This window comes from Lissotriton helveticus, chromosome 10, assembly GCF_964261635.1.
Source record: "Lissotriton helveticus chromosome 10, aLisHel1.1, whole genome shotgun sequence".
NCBI lineage: Eukaryota > Metazoa > Chordata > Amphibia > Caudata > Salamandridae > Lissotriton > Lissotriton helveticus.
The window spans coordinates 40,041,328-40,060,157 of NC_136071.1; the positions used below are offsets into that span (position 1 = coordinate 40,041,328).

Genomic DNA, 18,830 nt, shown 5'->3' on the forward strand with positions numbered 1-18,830 from the left:
CCGTTTCCTCTGATTGTGGTAAGATTCGCCACTCCCGGGTGACTCGTAGCTCATCGAATTCCCGCTTTCTTTGGTGTTTCGTGCTAACTGCAGGTGGTCGGTGGCGCTTCCGCAAAGATATGTGCCAACGATGACATCTTGTTCTTGCGTTTCGTATCAAACTAGTGCAAGTTATCCAGTCACTTAGTTGATGAGAGAAGACTTCTTTGTTATTTGTTTACTCCTGCTTCTGGATCATTTATTTTCTTAGCTTCTTCTACTTTTAATTATTTGTCTTCACGTGGTGCTGAAATTTACTTTGGTATTTGCCTTTGCTTGTGCTCGTTACATTCGGGACTGGTATTCGTCCGTGCTTGGTATGTTCGGGTTTGTATTGGCTCGTGCTTGCGGCGTCCTGGATTTGCATTTGCTCGTGTTTGTCACATTTGAAGGTTGTGCGGGCTTGGGCTTGTTTTCAGTACATCCCTTGCACTTTCCAGTGTTTGCTATGTTTAATGGCCCTTTGCTCCTTTCACTTCATGTTGCTTAGACTTGTGCTTGTTTACATTCAGTGCGATCTTCGCTTGTTGCTGCTACTGTCTTCTGCAGTTCTGCCCTCTTCGGGGTCTTCAGCAATTCTGCCTTCTTCGGGGTCTTCTGCAGGATTGCCCTCTTCAGGTCTTCTGTAGTTCTGCCCTCTTCGAGGTCTTCTGCAGGACTGCCCTCTGTCTTCTGCAGTTCTGCCCTCTGCGGGGTCTTCTGCAGGACTGCCCTCTTCTGTTTGTGCTCACCGTCGTCTTTATCTGTCTCTTGCATTAGCTTGTGTTTGGTCTCTTACACCTCTTGTGTTTGCTTATGTTGGTTTGATTACGTTTCTTGCATCTGCTTAGGCTCGTTTCATCACACTTCTTATATCGGCCAGTGCTTGTTTTCTTGCACCACTTCTATTAGAATGTGCTTGTCTTTGTCAATGTTTGTTTGGTCTTTGCCAACACTTGTTCGCTTGCTGCTTGCTTTTGCCACTGCTTGTTCTGCATTTACCACTGCTTGTTTGCTTATTGCTTGTCTTTGCCAATGCTTGTTTGGTCTTCGCCAATGCTTGTTTGGTCTTTGACAATGCTTGTTCGCTTGCTGCTTGCTTTTGCCAATGCTTGTTTTGCATTTACCAATGCTTGTTTGCTTGTCTATTGTCTTCGCCAATGCTTGTTTGGTCTTCGCCAATGCTTGTTTGGGCTTTGCCTATGCTTGTTTGGTCTTTGCCAATGCTAGTTTGTTTGCTTGTTGTTTTTGCCAGTGCTTGTTTTGCATGCATCAATGCTTGTTTGCGTGCCACATGTCTTTGCCAATGCTTGTTTTGCATGTATCAATGTTTATTCCTTAAAGACTGACACTGCCTGACCTTAAAATGGCCGCTTGCAATCCACACATAGGGGATGTCCTGATAGTTGCCTGACTCCAAGATGGCCGCCGTCACTGAACTCCCAACTCACACGAGACTTTATCTCCACTCATTCTCTCAAGGCTGATTCTTTCCCCAGAACTCACCGGCGGCCGGTCTTAGATGCGGTGGGGCTTCTTTACGATTTCTCACTTTCCTGCGTTGCTGCAGCATCCAGGTAAGATCGGGGTGGGCTCCCGACTTACTTTCTTCCGTCGCGATCTCGCTCAGCGGCCGCGTGCCAAGTCTCACGCATCCGGGGTGAGCTCCCGATTGTGGCGCGACGTAGCGCTCATCTTCAGTCGTCTTTGGCGCTCGACGGCGCTCGTCAGGCAGGGCTCCACGCGATCGATGAATCGCGGAGCTGGGGCAATTACCGCTGGCCATAGTCTTTAGGCGGCGATCCTCGGGGGCACACATGTCGCGACGGCGACCACGTTTCTCGTGCTGCCCAGTACAGGGACATTTTTTTTGGGTTCTTCAGGGATGGCAGGTCACCTAATCCCACCCTCGTCGCCAGCTGTAGTGTCCTGCTTAGAATAACCACACACGCTACCTTTGTATTTAAGGAGCTTTATTCAGATACTCCTCACTCGTCCCAGTCCCTACTCTAACTGCCCCTTTCCTGTCTCCGCTCCTCCTCTTCCTCTGGCCCCCTAGCTCCGCCCACTCCGAACTACTAGAATGCATCACGATATTACAGGGACCTGCGTGTGCAAAAGATTTCGAAGCACACGCAGTTCTCCATCTACGAAATTAGCCCTCACCGCAGTGATATCAGCCCCCAGCTCGGCAGAATGCCAAAATGCCCGGTAGCCAGTCAGGCCCTGACCAACAGTCCCATATTTTTGTGAACTTCCGGGGCAACCCCCGGCACAGTATATCGGCTCCTCTGCCTGGCTGGACCCCTCCAGATTGGATTCCCAGTCTCTCAATGTTGTAATCTGTGTACAACCTCAATATCTTATTACATCCCTCCTTGCCACCACCAGTGCAACATTGCAGAGTGAAAATGTGTACCTATCGATGATCACCTCTCCCCAGATGCCCAGGGAGATCAATCAAGGAGTGAGCTTCAGGACCTTCCCCAACAGGGCAGGACTGGGAACCGAAACAGGCCCTGGCAAACTGCTCAGCTGCCCCCCCCCCCCCTTGGAGGGAGGGGGGTGCAGCTGAGCTGTTTTCAAGGGCCGGTTTCGGCCAACTTTGTGACAGGGGCCGATATTGCCGACCACCGATATCAAAAGTGGCCCCCCAGGGACTCAAAACCGGCCCCATCCTGATGGCTCACTGGGGAAACGCCTGGTGCCCACTACAGCCAGTCCGGTCCTGTTCCCCAGCACCCGAGAGTCTGTGTTGAACCCCCTCCCCGAAGGCCCTTACTCACAGGCACCCCAAAAGTGCATGGAGCAGGGTTCCCCCAAAGCCCCTCAGGCAGTGGTCTGAGTCGCATCTCCCTATAAAGTGCTGGCTTGTACATATAAAGTATGCCTGGTGCAGCAGCTTTAACTGAATGAGCCGGATTGCCCCCAGATGGCAACCTCTTCAAGGTATTTACAGGCCGTCCCCCAATCATCATCCTCCATTCTACCCAAGTCCCCCTCCCATCTCTCTGGCAGCCTCTGTAACAAGGCCTGGCTATTGCTAAGGAGTGTGGAATACAGCTGTGAAATAGCATGTCTACAGAGCAGGGCAGCCAGTGCCCAATACTCCAATGGGCTCTTGTGTGCCAGATCCTGAGGGCAGGGGTTCAGCCATGTCAAGATGGACCTAATCTGTATATATCTTTAAAACTGTCCCCCCATTGGTATATCATACTGGCTTTGCAAGTCCCCGAGCATCAGCCTTCCCTCGCCTCCTCAAAGATCACCCACTTTTGAGATGCTAATCATATGCCAGCGCCGAAAGACCGACAACCTTCGACCTCTGCCAATGCATCTAAATCCTGCAGCGGCGACTCCAGTGTCAATCAACCTGCCTATACCAGCCTTTGTGTTGTGCGCCTCCATGTCAGGACCACCGACGCAGTCAGTTCCAGGAGGGTTGCCACTCTCCCTTCATAGAAGAGCCACCTTGTGAATCCATGGAGGTCCAGTGCCTGCCTGATACTCTTGCCGTCTGTTTGCCCAAGTGAAGTGCTCGAGTGGAGGAGGAGACCTTCAGCAACTGCTCGCCGAAATTACCGGGACTAGCGCCTTAAGCGGACTGGAGGAGCTGTGTGTTTGTGTGAGCCCAGCGAACTAACAGGCAGGTAGAGAAGTGCTGCAGGGACTCGCTCTCCCAGGAGTCCCTGCTTGACCGTGTACACCTGGTCTGCGCTCCCTGCCCGACACGCCCACAGCCCACTGCAGTATTAAAATCCCTTCTTTTCAACCTACCAGTGGGATACTCTTGCCGTCTGTTTGCCCAAGTGAAGTGCTCGAGTGGAGGAGGAGACCTTCAGCAACTGCTCGCCGAAATTACCGGGACTAGCGCCTTAAGTGGACTAGAGGAGCTGTGTGTTTGCGCGAGCCCAGCGAACTAACAGGCAGGTAGAGAAGCGCTGCATGGACTCGCTCTCCCAGGAGTCCCTGCTTGACCGTGTACACCTGGTCTGATCTCCCTGCCCGACACGCCCACAGCCCACTGCAGTATTAAAATCCCTTCTTTGCAACCTTCCAGTGGGATACTCTTGCCGTCTGTTTGCCCAAGTGAAGTGCTCGAGTGGAGGAGGAGACCTTCAGCAACTGCTCGCCGAAATTACCGGGACTAGCGCCTTAAGCGGACCGGAGGAGCTGTTTGTTTGCGTGAGCCCAGCGAACTAACAGGCAGGTAGAGAAGCGCTGCAGGGACTCGCTCTCCCAGGAGTCCCTGCTTGACCATGTACACCTGGTCTGCGCTCCCTGCCCGACACGCCCACAGCACGCCAAACGTACTATTTCTTGGTCATAGGCTGCCGCTGCGCGGGAGTGCGCCGGCCTAAGCCCGGGCCCGCCTGAGCCCGTCAGAGACAGCAAGAGTCTGGACTGGGCCACCCCCTTTGCTTTTTTTTTCTTTCTATTTTTACATTATCGTAGTGGGCCCTATGCATTAACTGGTAAAGTCTAAGGTGTATGATTAATAATTGTTGACAACTGTCTCTTTAAGGTTGAATTTCAACATAAGAGTATGGCATCTAAAAAACCTAAAGGTACCAAATCTGGTAATAAGGGAGGCGGAGGGGGAATTATTGGTCCCATAGATGCTTACATCACCATGGCCGCTTCGGCTCTGGAAAAGGAGATTGATTTAACGGTTCGCCGACTATCTCTTGACCACGTGTTTCAAAAAAGATCTTCGTTAGGGAATATAGCATTAGCGACGTCCCCAGCTCAAGCCCAGACTCAGAGTGCCCTTATAACCGAGACAATCAGGGAGCATTCGATCACCTCTGATATAAGCGGGCTGGACACTAGTTTGGTTTCTTTTATGGCCTACCCGAGTATTGAGATCGGGGCCAGAAAAAGCATTGAGCAGAGAAATGAACTTTTAGTTGCTCATAAATCCTCAGAAAGCACGCCGGTGTCCGCATTAAAGCGTAAACGCAGTGGTAATGGACAGAAAGGGGGGCACATTAAGAGGACGAAAGCTACTTCACCCAAACATAGGGCAAACGTTTACGAAGACAACAACAACACCTCTACACAGGGGGAGACACCTGGCCATACACAAAACAGCTCTATTCTTGAAATAATTGACAATGCACCTAGTGATACAGTGGACATAGTTAGCTCGTTAGATAAAATTGAACATCTGGTTAAGTCTCTTATCCTTCCACTTGTAGAGCGTTTGAGAAGGACAGGTACCCAGCTAGAAGCCCTTCATAAGGTTACTCTGGCCGACTCAGATATGCTCAAGATATTGGCGGAAGTAAAATACTCGCTGATTAGTGCACCTATCCTACCTAACCCCCCTAAAAACATCCAGAAGCCTCCTTCCAAAGAGAAGTTGTCTAAAGGGGACAGTGCTTCTTCCAAACAAGGTGGGAATATGACCAAAAGTAAGACCCCCCAGTTAGCAAATCAAGCGCTTAAAGGCAGCGTAGCTGTTAACAATAGCCAGAGTACCCACAAGGGGCCAGTGAAAATAGACACCATGGCAGATCAAGTAAAACCGGCGGCGTTAAATAGCCGGAGCAACAAAAATAGAGTTGATCTGCCACGGGAGTCTTTTCCCTTTGTGATTGTATTAGCCGGGGTCCCAGAGTGGCAAAATGATTGGGCGGAAACCTATCATGAATTAAAAAACAAGGTGATGTTTTGGTTGACAAAAAATGGGCCCCTTAGACCAGATCTACATGGGGAAATTATTAACGTTAGGAGAGCAAGCTGTGTGGGCCATAATGCAAAGGATCTAGAGGGAGACTGCATCATAGTGAACTTTAGAAACCCACACGTAGTACAGTTCATTAGTGGTTTATCGAATCAGGATAATTTTGGTGGCATCTTGTCTTTTCACCTAAGGTATTTTTATCCATTGGCCCCTGCTATGGCTGGCAGTGGGAGTTTTTTCAATCCATTCCAGGGGAGAAATTACGCTCAAAGAAGGCATTGTGTTAACACTCCGGCAGTATTTACTACGCTTAGAGGTTACCCCCAAAACAATCCTCATAACATTCATCAAGCAGGAAATCTTTTTAATGTCCCTATTATCAATCGTTTTGATGCACTGTCTGATCTGGGTTGGATAGATTGACAAGTGGGGGAGAAAGCGATAGCAAATGGAAATTAAACCCTTATCTTTCATCATGTAACAGCCAACCAAGCGAACCCGGACCCCATGGAGATGGTTGAGGAATCTGTACCTTATATCCCGAAATTAGCTCACGTTTGTGATCCTCTAACAGGTATAAACTGTACATCAGACAGGCTGGCCATTCTACCTAGGAGTATAAACATAAAACTCGTAACCTGGAACATCGCAGGTTTAAGAAATAAAGTAGATGACCCAATCTGGAGAGAATCTATAGGGACAGCAGATATCATTGGGTTACAAGAAACCTGGGATATAGGGAACATCCTCAGCCTAGACGGCTAGTCCACGCATTTTCTTCCTGCGGTGGTATCACCCATGGGGAGGGCGAAGGGGGGGCTGGTTACATTAATTGCGGCAACTATCCCCGGGATTCATACTCAGATAGCAACAGGTTCTCCTTATTGTTTGGCAGTTCAAATTGCTTGTAAAGGGGCTTGTAATATTTTAATCGTAAATTTTTATAATTCTTATGACAGAGTCACTATGACTGACCATGTGGCTATCCTTAACCTTTTTTTGGCAGACTATAAGGAGGTCAATGATAACCATTGTTCGATCATTCTTCTGGGAGATTTTAACATTCATGGGTGTCCAGATAAATGTTTGTCATTAGACCAGTTAGGCCCCCCTGAGCAGGGTGATACTCATTTTGAGCACTCTGCACAAGGAGATCTACTCGAAAAAATTCTGGCTGATCATGGCTTGATGCTCCCGCAAAGGGAAGATGAGGAGATACCTACTTTCAAAGGTAGAGGTAGTTGCTCTACCATTGATTATATCTTTATTAGCCTTACGCTGGGGAATAAAATTAGCGGATACTCTGTGGCCTGGTCACATTTTAGCGACCATAACCCAGTGACCCTCAGCGTTATAGACCTAGTTAAAATACCTGAGAAATGCCAAAATAGGGTCGATAAGTATGATATTCGCCTGATAGATCAGGCTCGAAGGATCAGATGGGGCAGGGTTGTTCCTGAAGATTTCTTAAACAATCTTTCAATCAACAAAGGCATGGAGTTGCACACATGTATGGACCCCGAAGCAGGGGATAAGGAGGTTTTAGATGCTTATCTAACAATTTGTACTCAGGTAGCTGCGGATCTTAAACGTCCAGGCAAAGCAAAGGACCCCGGGGGGTTGGTTGGTTTGATCACAATTGTTCACTAGCTAATCAAAAATTAAGGACTGCCCTGAAATGTAAACCTGTTGACAGGTCCCTTGTGGCTTCTTTAAGGAAAGCTTACAAAAGTGTTGTGGAAGCTAGAAGACGAGAAATTAGGGCAGCAGCCTGGGAAGAATTAACCTCCATTGATGTGCTAAAGAATAGTGCCAAATTCTGGTCTGTTGTTAACAAACCTTATTTTCACGATCCATGTAACAATCAATTGGATTGCGGTATACAGGAACAGGAGTGGTTCTCCAATTAGCTGGCTGGGGCATGGGGCTGGGGCAGATGGCTCAGGATACTCATGCCGGCAGGCCAGAGGCGTCTGAACTCTGGGCTATGCATCTCACTCAAATGCCTCCTTGCCCCCCACCCCCGGAGGCTCTTATTGACAGACGTTTCTGCATGCCCAGCTGTCTGGGTAAAGGTACACACTAGAGTGTCCTTGAATTTCACAATCCAATTAATAGGTTTGCAAAAATTCCTGGAGCAGAAGCCTTCCTATTACCAGAATCTGTTTGGAAATGTATGTAAGTAAGGGACAGCACGGAAGTCTCTATTGCTTTAATCATGGACTGTTATGGTAGTATGTTCTCCTAGATGAGACTTTCTTTTTAAAATAATTTAAAATTGCTATTGCATAGTGTGGTGGTTAGACTCATATAAAACATTGTTTGTAGAATCACAGTGCTATGTAAAGAAAGTCATTCTACAGCCAGAAGTAGTCTTGGTTTGTGAACCAGGAGCTCTATTCTGATGTATGCAAAGGTGCCTGTATCTCATAAAAAGTATGCTTAAAAATATGTGTTAACTTACTGATTCCTCAACTTGTCTCTTGTAGGCTTTGACTTTTAATTGCAATTTGTCTGCTAGGTCCTGAAGTCTTAGGACATTTTTCTTATCTTCTTCAGACTTTAAGAAAAAGAAAAACACACATCATCAGTGCAGCTTTGGTCGTACTTTCAAATACCACAGTCTGGTAGCTTAGAAACCAATGTAGACTACATCTAGAGGATGTTTACTCTGATGAGAACATCAGTATGGGTGAGGATGTACAGTAAATAGGTACAAAGAAATCTAGATAAAATGTAGAGTTTAGATTTCGGATGGTATTGTGCTGATATGCATGTTCTTGGATGTTGCAAAACTTTTAATGACGTTTGCAAAGACAAATAAAGATGGTAGACTATAATAGCTTTTGATCCTCACCGGATACGTCTTTTGGCAGATGTAGTTGTCCAAGGCACCGTAAGCAAATCGTGGACTTAGAGAGGGAGTACTTAGATTGGAAGGTAGTACTTCTTACATTCCAAAAGCATTACCCTCAGAGGATTTAAAAGAAAAGCTAATATGTAAACGTAGGGAACGCAAGGTACAGACAAGTTAAGCTTCATGGAAAATAGCTAATTACTTATGAATAGAACATAATACAAGAAGTAAATATACAAATACCTGATATGTCAGTTCCTTAACTCTTCTCTCATACTTGCGAACACCCTTAATGGCTTCTACTCCACGTTTCTGTTCAGCTTCCAGCTCGTTCTCGAGTTCATGGACCTGAGAATAGTGTAAATAAGATAATATTATGTCATTAGCACCCCTCTATCTAACCAATTTGATGTCAAGTTTCAGTTTATAACTCACTCTGCTCTCCAGTTTCTGGAGCTGCTTCTTCCCTCCTTTCAACGCGAGCTGCTCGGCCTCATCCAGGCGATGCTGCAGGTCCTTCACGGTCTGCTCCAGGTTCTTCTTCATTCTCTCAAGATGGGCGCTTGTGTCTTGTTCCTTCTTTAGCTCTTCAGCCATCAAAGCAGCCTTCATGAAAGCATAGAAATGTGACTTACTATTGAACAAAACAGATTCTAATGAATCACATTAACTAAAAATAGTCATAAAATACCATACAAGTACTGTCAGTAAGTGGCTGTTTTACTTGAATGAGCTTTTACAATTAAAGTTTTATATTTGTGCAATAACCAGTCCCAAGTGTATCTGTATATTGTTTTGTGAGTATTCCAAATAAATATTTACTTAATTCCTTAGTTTCAATAAGGAACCTACATCGGTAATGGCCTTCTTGGCTTTTTCTTCAGCATTCCTGGCTTCCTGGGTGGCTTCCTCTACTTCGCTCTGGAGCTGGCTGCTGTCACTCTCAAGCTTCTTTTTGGTGTTGATCAAACTTGTATTCTTAAAAGGAAAGGAAAATGCATTCACCAATAACCTGTGAGTAAGTGGAAAACCACCAAGTTATATTATAGTAATTAGTTGCAAACCACACTATACCTGACAGAAATGTCATGCGATATGTGCTCTTTGCATCCTTTTTACACTAATTTTTCTTAAAGATGCTGTTGTTTGTAAAACCGTGTTTATATACATACATCATGAAATGTATGTCAGAAAAAAAGGTTCTACCTGAGAATGGAGGAGCTGCAAACGTTCACTGGCATCAAGAAGTTCTTGTTCAGCAGATTTACGAGATCTTTCTGTCTGTTCAAGAGCAGCTCTTAGCTCTTCAATTTCTGCCTGCTGCAGATTGTTTCTACGTTCAATGACAGCCACCTGTTCTTTCAGGTCTTCTTGTCCCCTAGTAGCATCATCAAGATGTAATTGAGCATCCTAGAAAAAAAATAACCATGTTATGACTTAGCTATCTTTACCCAAAAGGAAAGTTAGAACACCACTTGTCTCCTGTTATTATCAAAGTACCTTGAGTTGACCTTGTATGTTTCTGAGCTGCTTCTGTGCTTCTGCAGCCTGGCGATTGGCATGGCTGAGCTGAATCTCTATTTCATTAAGATCTCCTTCCATTTTCTTCTTCACCCTCAGGGCATCATTCCTGCTTCTGATCTCGGAATCCAGTGTGGTCTGCAGAGAATCTACAGCTCTCTGGTTGTTCCTCTTCAACTGTTCAATCTCCTCATCTTTTTCTGCAATCTTCCTGTCAACCTCGGATTTCACCTGGTTCAGCTCAAGTTGGATTCGCAGGATCTTAGCTTCTTCATGTTCTAATGACCCCTTTTACAATGTAAAAATGTACAGTTTGAAGACCATTTAATTACTGCTTAGAATCACCAATTCAACTGAATTGTTTTATTGTTATCAACACGCCTCTTTTACATACTTCTGCTTCTTCCAGGGCTGTTTGGAAGTCACTCTTTTCTTGCTCGACCTGCTTTTTGGCTTTTTCCAGTTCATGAATAGACTTTCCAGTTTCTGCAACCTGTTCAGTAAGATCTGAGATCTCCTCTGGAAAGGATATAGGTATACAATGAAGGTAGTATATTTCTAAAAAATAGTTATTTATCTTTGAATAATCAATATAAAAGAGGTCCTTAATTAGATGAATTTGTATAAGAGATTGCTATACTGACTTTCCCTTGCAAACCATTTGTTAATTAATAGTTTTTCTTTGTATACCCGAAATGAAATTGTGTGTGCTTTGAGGCATTCAACTGATTTCTAGACCATTATAAATAGTATAACATTTCTCATCTGTAGTTTTCATAGGTAGCCTTATCTAAGTATTTTGGGTTTGGCCTCTAAGTCTTATACAGTGGGCTCCAGCAACCCAGAGGCCTTTGTCCAGACTTATTTGACACTGTCCCTAGTTAACTTTCCACTATTTAGCTGATCACAAACAAATTCTTTTGATTCATATCCGCTTCACAAAATACTGTAAAGCTATGATAAAGCCTCAGAGTCAATAGCCTCTTATCCTGTCTGAGATGTTAACTCTTTGTTCAAATCACTTCACTTTGTTCTTTACTTCATTCAACCATTAAGCCATCATTTAAATGGCACCATTAAGCCATCATTTAAATGGCACGATTTGATAGAGAGAGTTTGTTACAATGGCAGCTTGTCTGACTTAGAAGCATCTTTCATTGCTGACTTAGATGAATAAAAATGTTGGGCAGTTTTCTAGCCCAATTCTAGAACAGAGTCAATCTAAAGATAGCATCATTGAAGATTAAAAGAAACTTAAGTGTGATACATCTATAGTTCAGGTGTTGGTATTACACAAATGAACAATAATGTTAAAATCTCAAAAAGACTTCCTATTTTGAAGCAGACATCTTAATAACTTCTAAATCACAAATATTATTGGCCATTATGTTAACTACATTTTAGTGAGAATTAACATTTGCTAAATTGTTAACAGCTATCATATCTTTGTATCTTGAGTAACCTGATCTTCATTAGCAATTACTGTGAAGCTTACGTTGCAGGTTCTTGTTTTCACGTTTTAAGGTTTCAAGATGATCCAGAGACTCCTCATAAGCATTCTTCATTTTGAACAGTTCAGTACTGAAGGAGCGGGTATCCTTCAGAGCAGCTTCTAATTCAGCTTGGCCTTCCTCATACTTTTGTTTCCAGTCTGCAAGGACCTGTTAAGAAATTATGCAGTATACTTAGTAAACCTACACAAAATATATGAAATGCTTTCTATGAATCTTTGTGTCAGGTGTTACCTTATCAAAGTTCCTCTGTTTCTTGTCAAGAGCTGCGGCAGCACTGTTAGCTCTCTCAACTTCGACCATGAAGTCCTCTACTTCAGACTGTAGTCTCTGCTTGGTCTTTTCCAGAGATGCACACTTGGAGTTCACAGCTTCAACCTGTTCCTCAGCTTCCTGAAGTCTCTGAGCCAGCTTTTTCCTAGATATTTGCAAGAACCAGATTATTATACAGTGAAAATAGCTCAGCTATTTCATATCAACATATATTGGCTTATTGAACTCCGCATACTTGGCCTCTTCCAGTTCCTCTGTCCGCTGAATGGCATCAGTTTCATACTTGGTCCTCCACTGGGCAACTTCCCCATTGGCTTTGGAGAGAGCACGCTGGAGCTCTGCCTTGGCTTCTTGTTCTTCTTCATATTGCTCACGGAGCAAATCACAATCATGCCGAGCAGATTGCAAAGCGTGTGCCAAGGCATTCTTTGCCTGTAAGTAGATCAAAATGTAAATACACCATAACAGTATTAATATGGTATGACACAGCATTTCAGTATGAAAGAGTAGAAGTGCTGGTTTTTTTTTAATGACATTGCTTCAACAATAAGTGTGTATTATGTTGTTATGTTATGTAGAATTGTAGAGCGCACTATCACCCCGAACCGTATGCTGGTGCTGAGCAGGCGTGAGCCTAACCAAACCTAATGCCTAGAGGGGACTATTAAAAAAGCCAGGCCTTCAGCATCCTGTAGAAATAAAAAAGTGCGAAGAAGGCTCTTATGTGTAGTGGAGTGTTGTCCCACACTTTAGGGTCAATGTAAGAGAAGGCCTGACTATTGGATCTGGCTTCACTATGTGTGGGATGTGTGCAGGTATGGGACCAGACGAGCGGAGGTATCTGGAAGGTTTGTGAAAACAAATGCGATTCTTGAGGTATGCTAGGCCAGTGTTATGTAAGGCCTTGGAAGCGTGAGTGAGGAGTTTAAATTGTGCTTGTTTGTTTATGGGAAGCCAGTGGAGTCCCTTCGGGTGTGGAGTGATGTGAATATGGTGTGGAAGGTTTAGAGTGATTCTGGCCTCGGAGTTCTGATTAGTCTGCAGTCTTCTGGTGAGTTTAGCTTTAGATAGTTGGCCTTCATCCAGTGGGTGATTTCAGTCATGCAGGCATTGAATTTGATCAGGATACTGGCATATCCTCTGTGAGAGAGAGAATGAGTTGTCTGTTGGTGACAGATGAGAGGACATTGGTGTCGTGAGAGCAGGTGACACTGGCTAGAGAGATTATGTACCCGCTGATGAGGGTCGGGCTCAGGGAGGATCCTTGCAGAACACCGCAGATGAGATCTCAGGCATTCGAGGTGTATGATGCCAGGCTGACTGAATGGGTCCTTCTAGTGAGGAAAGTGCTGATCCAACGTGGTGTGTGCCCTTGGGTCCTGATGTTGTGCGCCATTGGATGAGTATGGGGAGGGAGACCGGTTCAAATGCTACATACAGATTCAGGAGGATGAGGTCTGCTGTGTTTTCTCTTTCCAGAGTCATGTGGATCATGTATTGTATTTCTGTATATGATGAGCTGGTGTGACAGAAGCACATGCAAATAAGCTAAAATGTTTCTCAACTTTCAATAACTTGCTATGATGTTTTTCATGGGCCACTATCTGTTTGCAAAAAGAGTCTTTATGTTAGGCTCATGTTTAAGAGAAATTTTAACAAAATATGACTCAGACAGCAGTGACTATGCCTATATTGATTTGCTAATGTGCCTCTACCTGTACTCATAAGCATCTGCGGCACGTACTGGTAAGAGTGGTGGGGCCGGGAGGGGGGATTTCGACAGATGATAAGGGAAAATTAATTATTTATTTAAATGTTCCTCGTCATCATCCATCTAAATCCCTTTCCCCTCGCCCAGCCCCACCGCTCTTACCTGCACGGGCTGTAGCTGCTCAGAAGCCTTTGCTTATCCTGGCTGTACAGATCACTATCATGCTCCTTTAGCTTCAGATCATACTGCTCGATTTTCCTCAGCTGTTTTTAGTTTCAGAGACCTAAGGTATGCGGCCCCTCTGCTTCTACCTTAATGTGTTTCAGTATACCCTGTTACAGAACAGTATCATTTCCTAACAATGTCAATACCCTATGGCTTCTTGCCCTGGCACCAGTTTGTATCCCTAACAGGTTCTCCTGTCACCACCTCCCTGGTCCTGATCTGTCATCAAGCACAAGCTGACTTGTGTTGCCAGAGTAGAAAGTTTGAAAGACTATGGCTAGTGGTGTCTGAGACCTTTCTCTTAGGTTATCTCAGTTATTGACTAATTTTGCATCTTTTCTATCTGAACTGAGAGCCCTGTGAAGCCACTTCACTTCACTGTCATTCAAGAATCTCACAAACTCATCCACTCTATTTGGGTTGACTTCCGTCATTCCATTACCAGAATTGACACGGTGAAAAGGCGGTGGTTCTTTGAAAGGTTAGTATGCATGTTCTGGAGCTCCATGTCTAAGTTCCCCTTATGCTACTATCCCTATAAAATGCATCTCAGTCATTTCAAATGCTGTTTCTGTCAGCAAAATGTGGCCTTCAATATTCTGTGAAGACATTTGTTTGGGGCAGAGTTTTAAAAGTCGAAAATAATGTACCTTTGTTTCCTCTTCCAGCTGTCTCTTCAGCTCTTCTGTCTGCTGAGTGAAGGCTTGTTTGCCTCTAGAGAGTTGGGAGATCAACGATTCCTTTTCTTCCAGCTGGCGAGAGAGTTCACCTTTAACGAACAAGCAAGTCATGTAAGTACCTTTCATGTGAATTCTGAATGCTTTCCTGACATTTTTGTTTCTTCTTGGGGTTCCTTCCCTGAGGTTGTGCATGTGCAGTGATTATCACCAAACACCAAGAATGTGAAACGTTGTAGAATCCACTGTCATAAGGAATGCATTACATTAAAGATAATTGTGAGGTGCTTTGAGAAGAATCCAATCAGTCATGCATAGTGAAATGGGGGATCCATATTGCTAAATACTCCTGTATGATTCTTGTATGTATTACTCTACTACTTTAAAAGTCTGTGCTAAAAATCAAAAACATGTTGTTCTAAAATTCGTACCATTTTCCATTTGAAAGCGTGCCTTCTGGGTGGTGAGGTCATTAATAAGACGCTGATGCTCATCATCTTTGGCTTTAACCTCACTGAGTTGGTCTTCTAATAGACGACTCACCTTCTCAAGGTTGGCCTTTAAAAAAATTGCATTGGCATTATAATCCATAACTGAGTGAACCTTCATTATCAGAAGATTGCAATCTAATGTCTCACCTTAGACTTGGAAACATTCTCCATGTTGCTTGCAAGGTCATCGATTTCCATCTTGTATTCACTCTTTTCTTTCTCTAGCTTTTGTTTAATCCGCTGCAGATTGTCGATCTGTTCCCCAAGTTCTGCAACACTGTCAGCATGCTTCTTGCGAAGGGCAGCAGCAGTAGCTTCATGCTGAAGAGTTGACTCTTCCAGATCTCGCCTCATTTTCTGGAACTCTGCTTCACGTTTCTTGTTCATTTCAATCTGGGCTGAAGTGGCTCCACCAGCTTCTTCCAGTCTTTCACTGATTTCTTCAAGTTCCCTGGAGAGCTCAGACCTCTGTTTCTCAACCTTTGCCCGAGCTGCACGCTCAGCTTCAATTTCCTCCTCCAGTTCTTCAATGCGAGCCTCAAATATTAAAATATGAAATCCTATAAATGGCATTCTAATGATAACAATATACATTTATGCCATGCTAGTTCACTTAATGAAGTACATCTATTAACTACAAGTACCTGAAGCTCTTTGATTTTTTTCTGCAGCTGGGCTCCAAGAGATTGCTCATCTTCCATGTTGCTCTGAAATTGACTTATTTCAAAGTCTTTCCTATGTTTGTAGAAAAATATGGTGTCACTTTGAAGAAATATAACTGTAGGATTTTGACAGTAGGGCTCTGGGAACAAAATATTTACTTTGGTAACACAAAATTAGGAAACAAAGGTTCACACACTAAACAATTACGTAACTTCAGTGCATATAAATCGAATTTATGCTTGCTTCGACAATCATCCACTAACCCTGCTTCCGCTTCGCCCCCATTTCCTGTGGTCTATGACAGCCTGGCAGCTAGTGTCTTGCCTCCTTTACTACTTCTGTGCCTCCACTGAATTATTTCCCACATTGCAGTGTTTGGGCCCCATCCTTTCACCCCGCTGTAGTCAATAGCTCTCTCTGATCTGCTACTCCCTTTTCTTTCTTGGTGCTATGTGTGCCAGGTTAGCCCTCATTACATACAGACTGGTAATTAAGCTGGAAATTTAACCTCAGTAGATACAGTTATAAACCTTAATAGTACCCCATTACAGGCTGGACCCTGATGATCCATGTAGGAATGGGGAAAACCAGGTGAATTTGATTCAACACACCCTATTCCCCTGCTAATTCTCCACTCCTTACCGTATTTTTGCCTAGGAATTCCAGCTGCTTCGACCAGCTGAAGTCCTCAGGGGGATATGTCAGTGCCCTTGGGATTACCATGTTAATCATATTCCCAATGGGTTCTTTAACTCATGTTATTGGCCCATCAGAGGTTACGAACAATAGGAATGAGGGCCATTGTGGCATGTTTTATTTTTCCCAGCACCTCTGCTTATCTGCCTGTCCTCATCGCTCTTCCCCACTTCAAAATCCTATTCTTAAACTATCCCTGAACGTTTCTGCTCACTATGGCCAGCAGGATGTTTCCGTGGCCACATATTGATTTTATTGTGTTCCCCTTACCCCTCGCCTTCTGTCGTCTTTTTTTATTTCTGCAGCCGCCACCACATAGGTTGTCCTTTGCTTTTTCGTTTTATATTCTATCCCTAGCCATCATGTTTTGAAGAAATGAGAGTCAGACCCAATGAATTAGGTTATGTTCCAAGGTAAATATGTTGGATTGCAATCTAACTCACCCTTGTGAAACTCATTTCTTGGAGTATAAACCTTTGTAAATTTCCAACAGTCACTTTTTGTTCTGCTGACATCTTATTTGCAAAACAAATATATATAGATCTACAAAACATTAAACCACATTCTTATCACAAGAGGATTATTCAATTAGTTGAGACTATTCTCAAAGGAGTGGGACTCACACCCCAACAAATGAAATTGTCTTCCACTTTAAGATGTGATATTCACACCCATCGAGTCAGATTGTTCTTCAAGGTGTGAGATACACAAGATTAACGAGACTCTGTCGCGTCTCTACTGTCCTTGGTGCTACCCTTCTTTATGCATGGAGCATGATGATTTTGACTATGATTGTTTATCATCCAGCTGTGCTCCATGGACTTCTCTTCTGGTGTCTTTCTTTCTCTTGTACTATCCTCTCTCTTCCCTGGAGTGTGCTTTCCCTTCTGGTGTTTGTTGTTTTGCCCTGAGTTATGTGCCCTATATAAACTGCCTGCCATCCATCTCCATTTCTTTCGTTCTGCCTGTGGTAGACTTCTGCCTTTAGAGACAGGACTTTGTTGTGCTGGAAATAGAGACATTCAAAGTCCCACAAGAAAGTTAATGTAATAAATATGTATACTTTTCGTTAATGAGGTACTCTCCAAATTAATGTCTTCTAGATGTATGCATTTGTTTTGAAAATTGCATGTAGAAACAAATAGATTTTGATATAACTATAACAACAATACATTTCAAATATTCATCATTGAAACTGAAACAAAAATATGTTTTTAGGAATCAGTTTTTCTCAATTTGATACTAACTTCTTCAGTTTTTCATCGCTTTGCTGCTTATCATTCTCAAGATCCATCACCGTGTCTTGGGACAGCTTCAGGTCACCTTCAAGCTTTCTCTTGGCCCGCTCTAGGTCCATTCGAAGTTTCTTCTCTTGTTCCAAGGAGCCTTCAAGCTGTGTATTGTTAAACATATCGCTTAATTGATGCTATTCAAAAATATTAGCTTTTCTTCAATAATAATTACTGATGAAAATGACCAATTAAATGGAGATTTTTTTCAAAGTGTTAAACCTATCATTGGTTAATTCCATGTACTGGCTCAGTATAATAACAAGAAATGTGTTGAGGTTTTCTCAGTGTTTTCTCTTTTCAAGGATGCTTACATCATCTACTTGCTGTTCCAGCTTGGTTTTGGCTTTGGTCAGAGTGCTGACTTTGTCTTCCTCTGCCTGTAGGTCATCCAGGGTCTGCTGATGGGCCTCCTGGAGAGCTTTCTTCTCCTTTGAAACCTTTGCAATGTTTTCATCAAGTACTGCCATTTCCTCAGTGAGGTTTTTCACCTAAATCACACAGTAGCAGTCATTTAAATCAATCTTAAATTTACTATGTTGATGTTTAGATTGAGATCAAACATTATCACATTACCTTATTCTCCGTGGCATGCTTTTCCTTCTCTACTTTGGCAAGGGTGAGCTCAAGGTTATCAATGTCTTTCTTCAACTCAGAGCATTCGTCCTCCAGTTTCCTCTTCTTGGCTGTCAGCTCAGCATTACTTTCCTCTTCGTCTTCAAGTCTTTCTGTCAGCTCTTTCACTTTAGCTTCCAGTTGAATTTTACTTTTAATGAGACCTTCACATCTTTCCTCTGCATCTGCCATGTTTTCATTTTCCTAATTGAATATTACAATCAAGTATGTTTTATTTATATTTGTTTATAAAAACTTACTTAGTCATCCTTGAAATTTATGAAATTTCACTTACCGACTGAACCTGTAATGCAAGATCATTTTTCTCCTGCAGAAGGGAAACCATTTTCTCCTCCAGTTCTTTCTTCCTTGCTTCAGATTTTACCAGAGCTTCTTTTGTCTTTTCAAACTCTTCTTTCATGTTTGCCATTTCCTTTTCTGTTTCCGCACTCTGCAGAAGAGGCTTAATCTTAAAGTAAAGTTTCATCCATGACCAGGTTTTGACATTCATGAATGACCTGATGTTATACTGGATGGTCATTATGGATTCTCTGTTCAGGGTTGAAATAAAGAAGAAGTTAAAAAAGGCCCCAT

General features: G+C 43.5%; 1 protein-coding gene across 1 annotated transcript in view; it reads right to left on the reverse strand.

Annotated features, from left to right (window-relative positions):
- The window catches only part of LOC144785334 (uncharacterized), a 148,558-nt gene that overhangs the window by 84,839 nt on the left and 44,889 nt on the right, over positions 1-18,830 (reverse strand). The window contains exons 20-37 of the mRNA XM_078664298.1: positions 18,532-18,787; positions 18,198-18,440; positions 17,936-18,112; positions 17,580-17,725; positions 15,618-15,708; positions 15,121-15,510; positions 14,914-15,040; positions 14,456-14,574; positions 12,105-12,301; positions 11,831-12,014; positions 11,581-11,746; positions 10,480-10,604; positions 10,065-10,373; positions 9,771-9,974; positions 9,417-9,542; positions 9,000-9,170; positions 8,808-8,912; positions 8,172-8,267 (exon numbers count right to left, since the gene is read on the reverse strand). Coding sequence (XP_078520424.1) covers positions 8,172-8,267; positions 8,808-8,912; positions 9,000-9,170; positions 9,417-9,542; positions 9,771-9,974; positions 10,065-10,373; positions 10,480-10,604; positions 11,581-11,746; positions 11,831-12,014; positions 12,105-12,301; positions 14,456-14,574; positions 14,914-15,040; positions 15,121-15,510; positions 15,618-15,708; positions 17,580-17,725; positions 17,936-18,112; positions 18,198-18,440; positions 18,532-18,787 — 3,232 coding nt within the window. The remainder of the gene's footprint in view (positions 1-8,171; positions 8,268-8,807; positions 8,913-8,999; positions 9,171-9,416; positions 9,543-9,770; positions 9,975-10,064; positions 10,374-10,479; positions 10,605-11,580; positions 11,747-11,830; positions 12,015-12,104; positions 12,302-14,455; positions 14,575-14,913; positions 15,041-15,120; positions 15,511-15,617; positions 15,709-17,579; positions 17,726-17,935; positions 18,113-18,197; positions 18,441-18,531; positions 18,788-18,830) is intronic.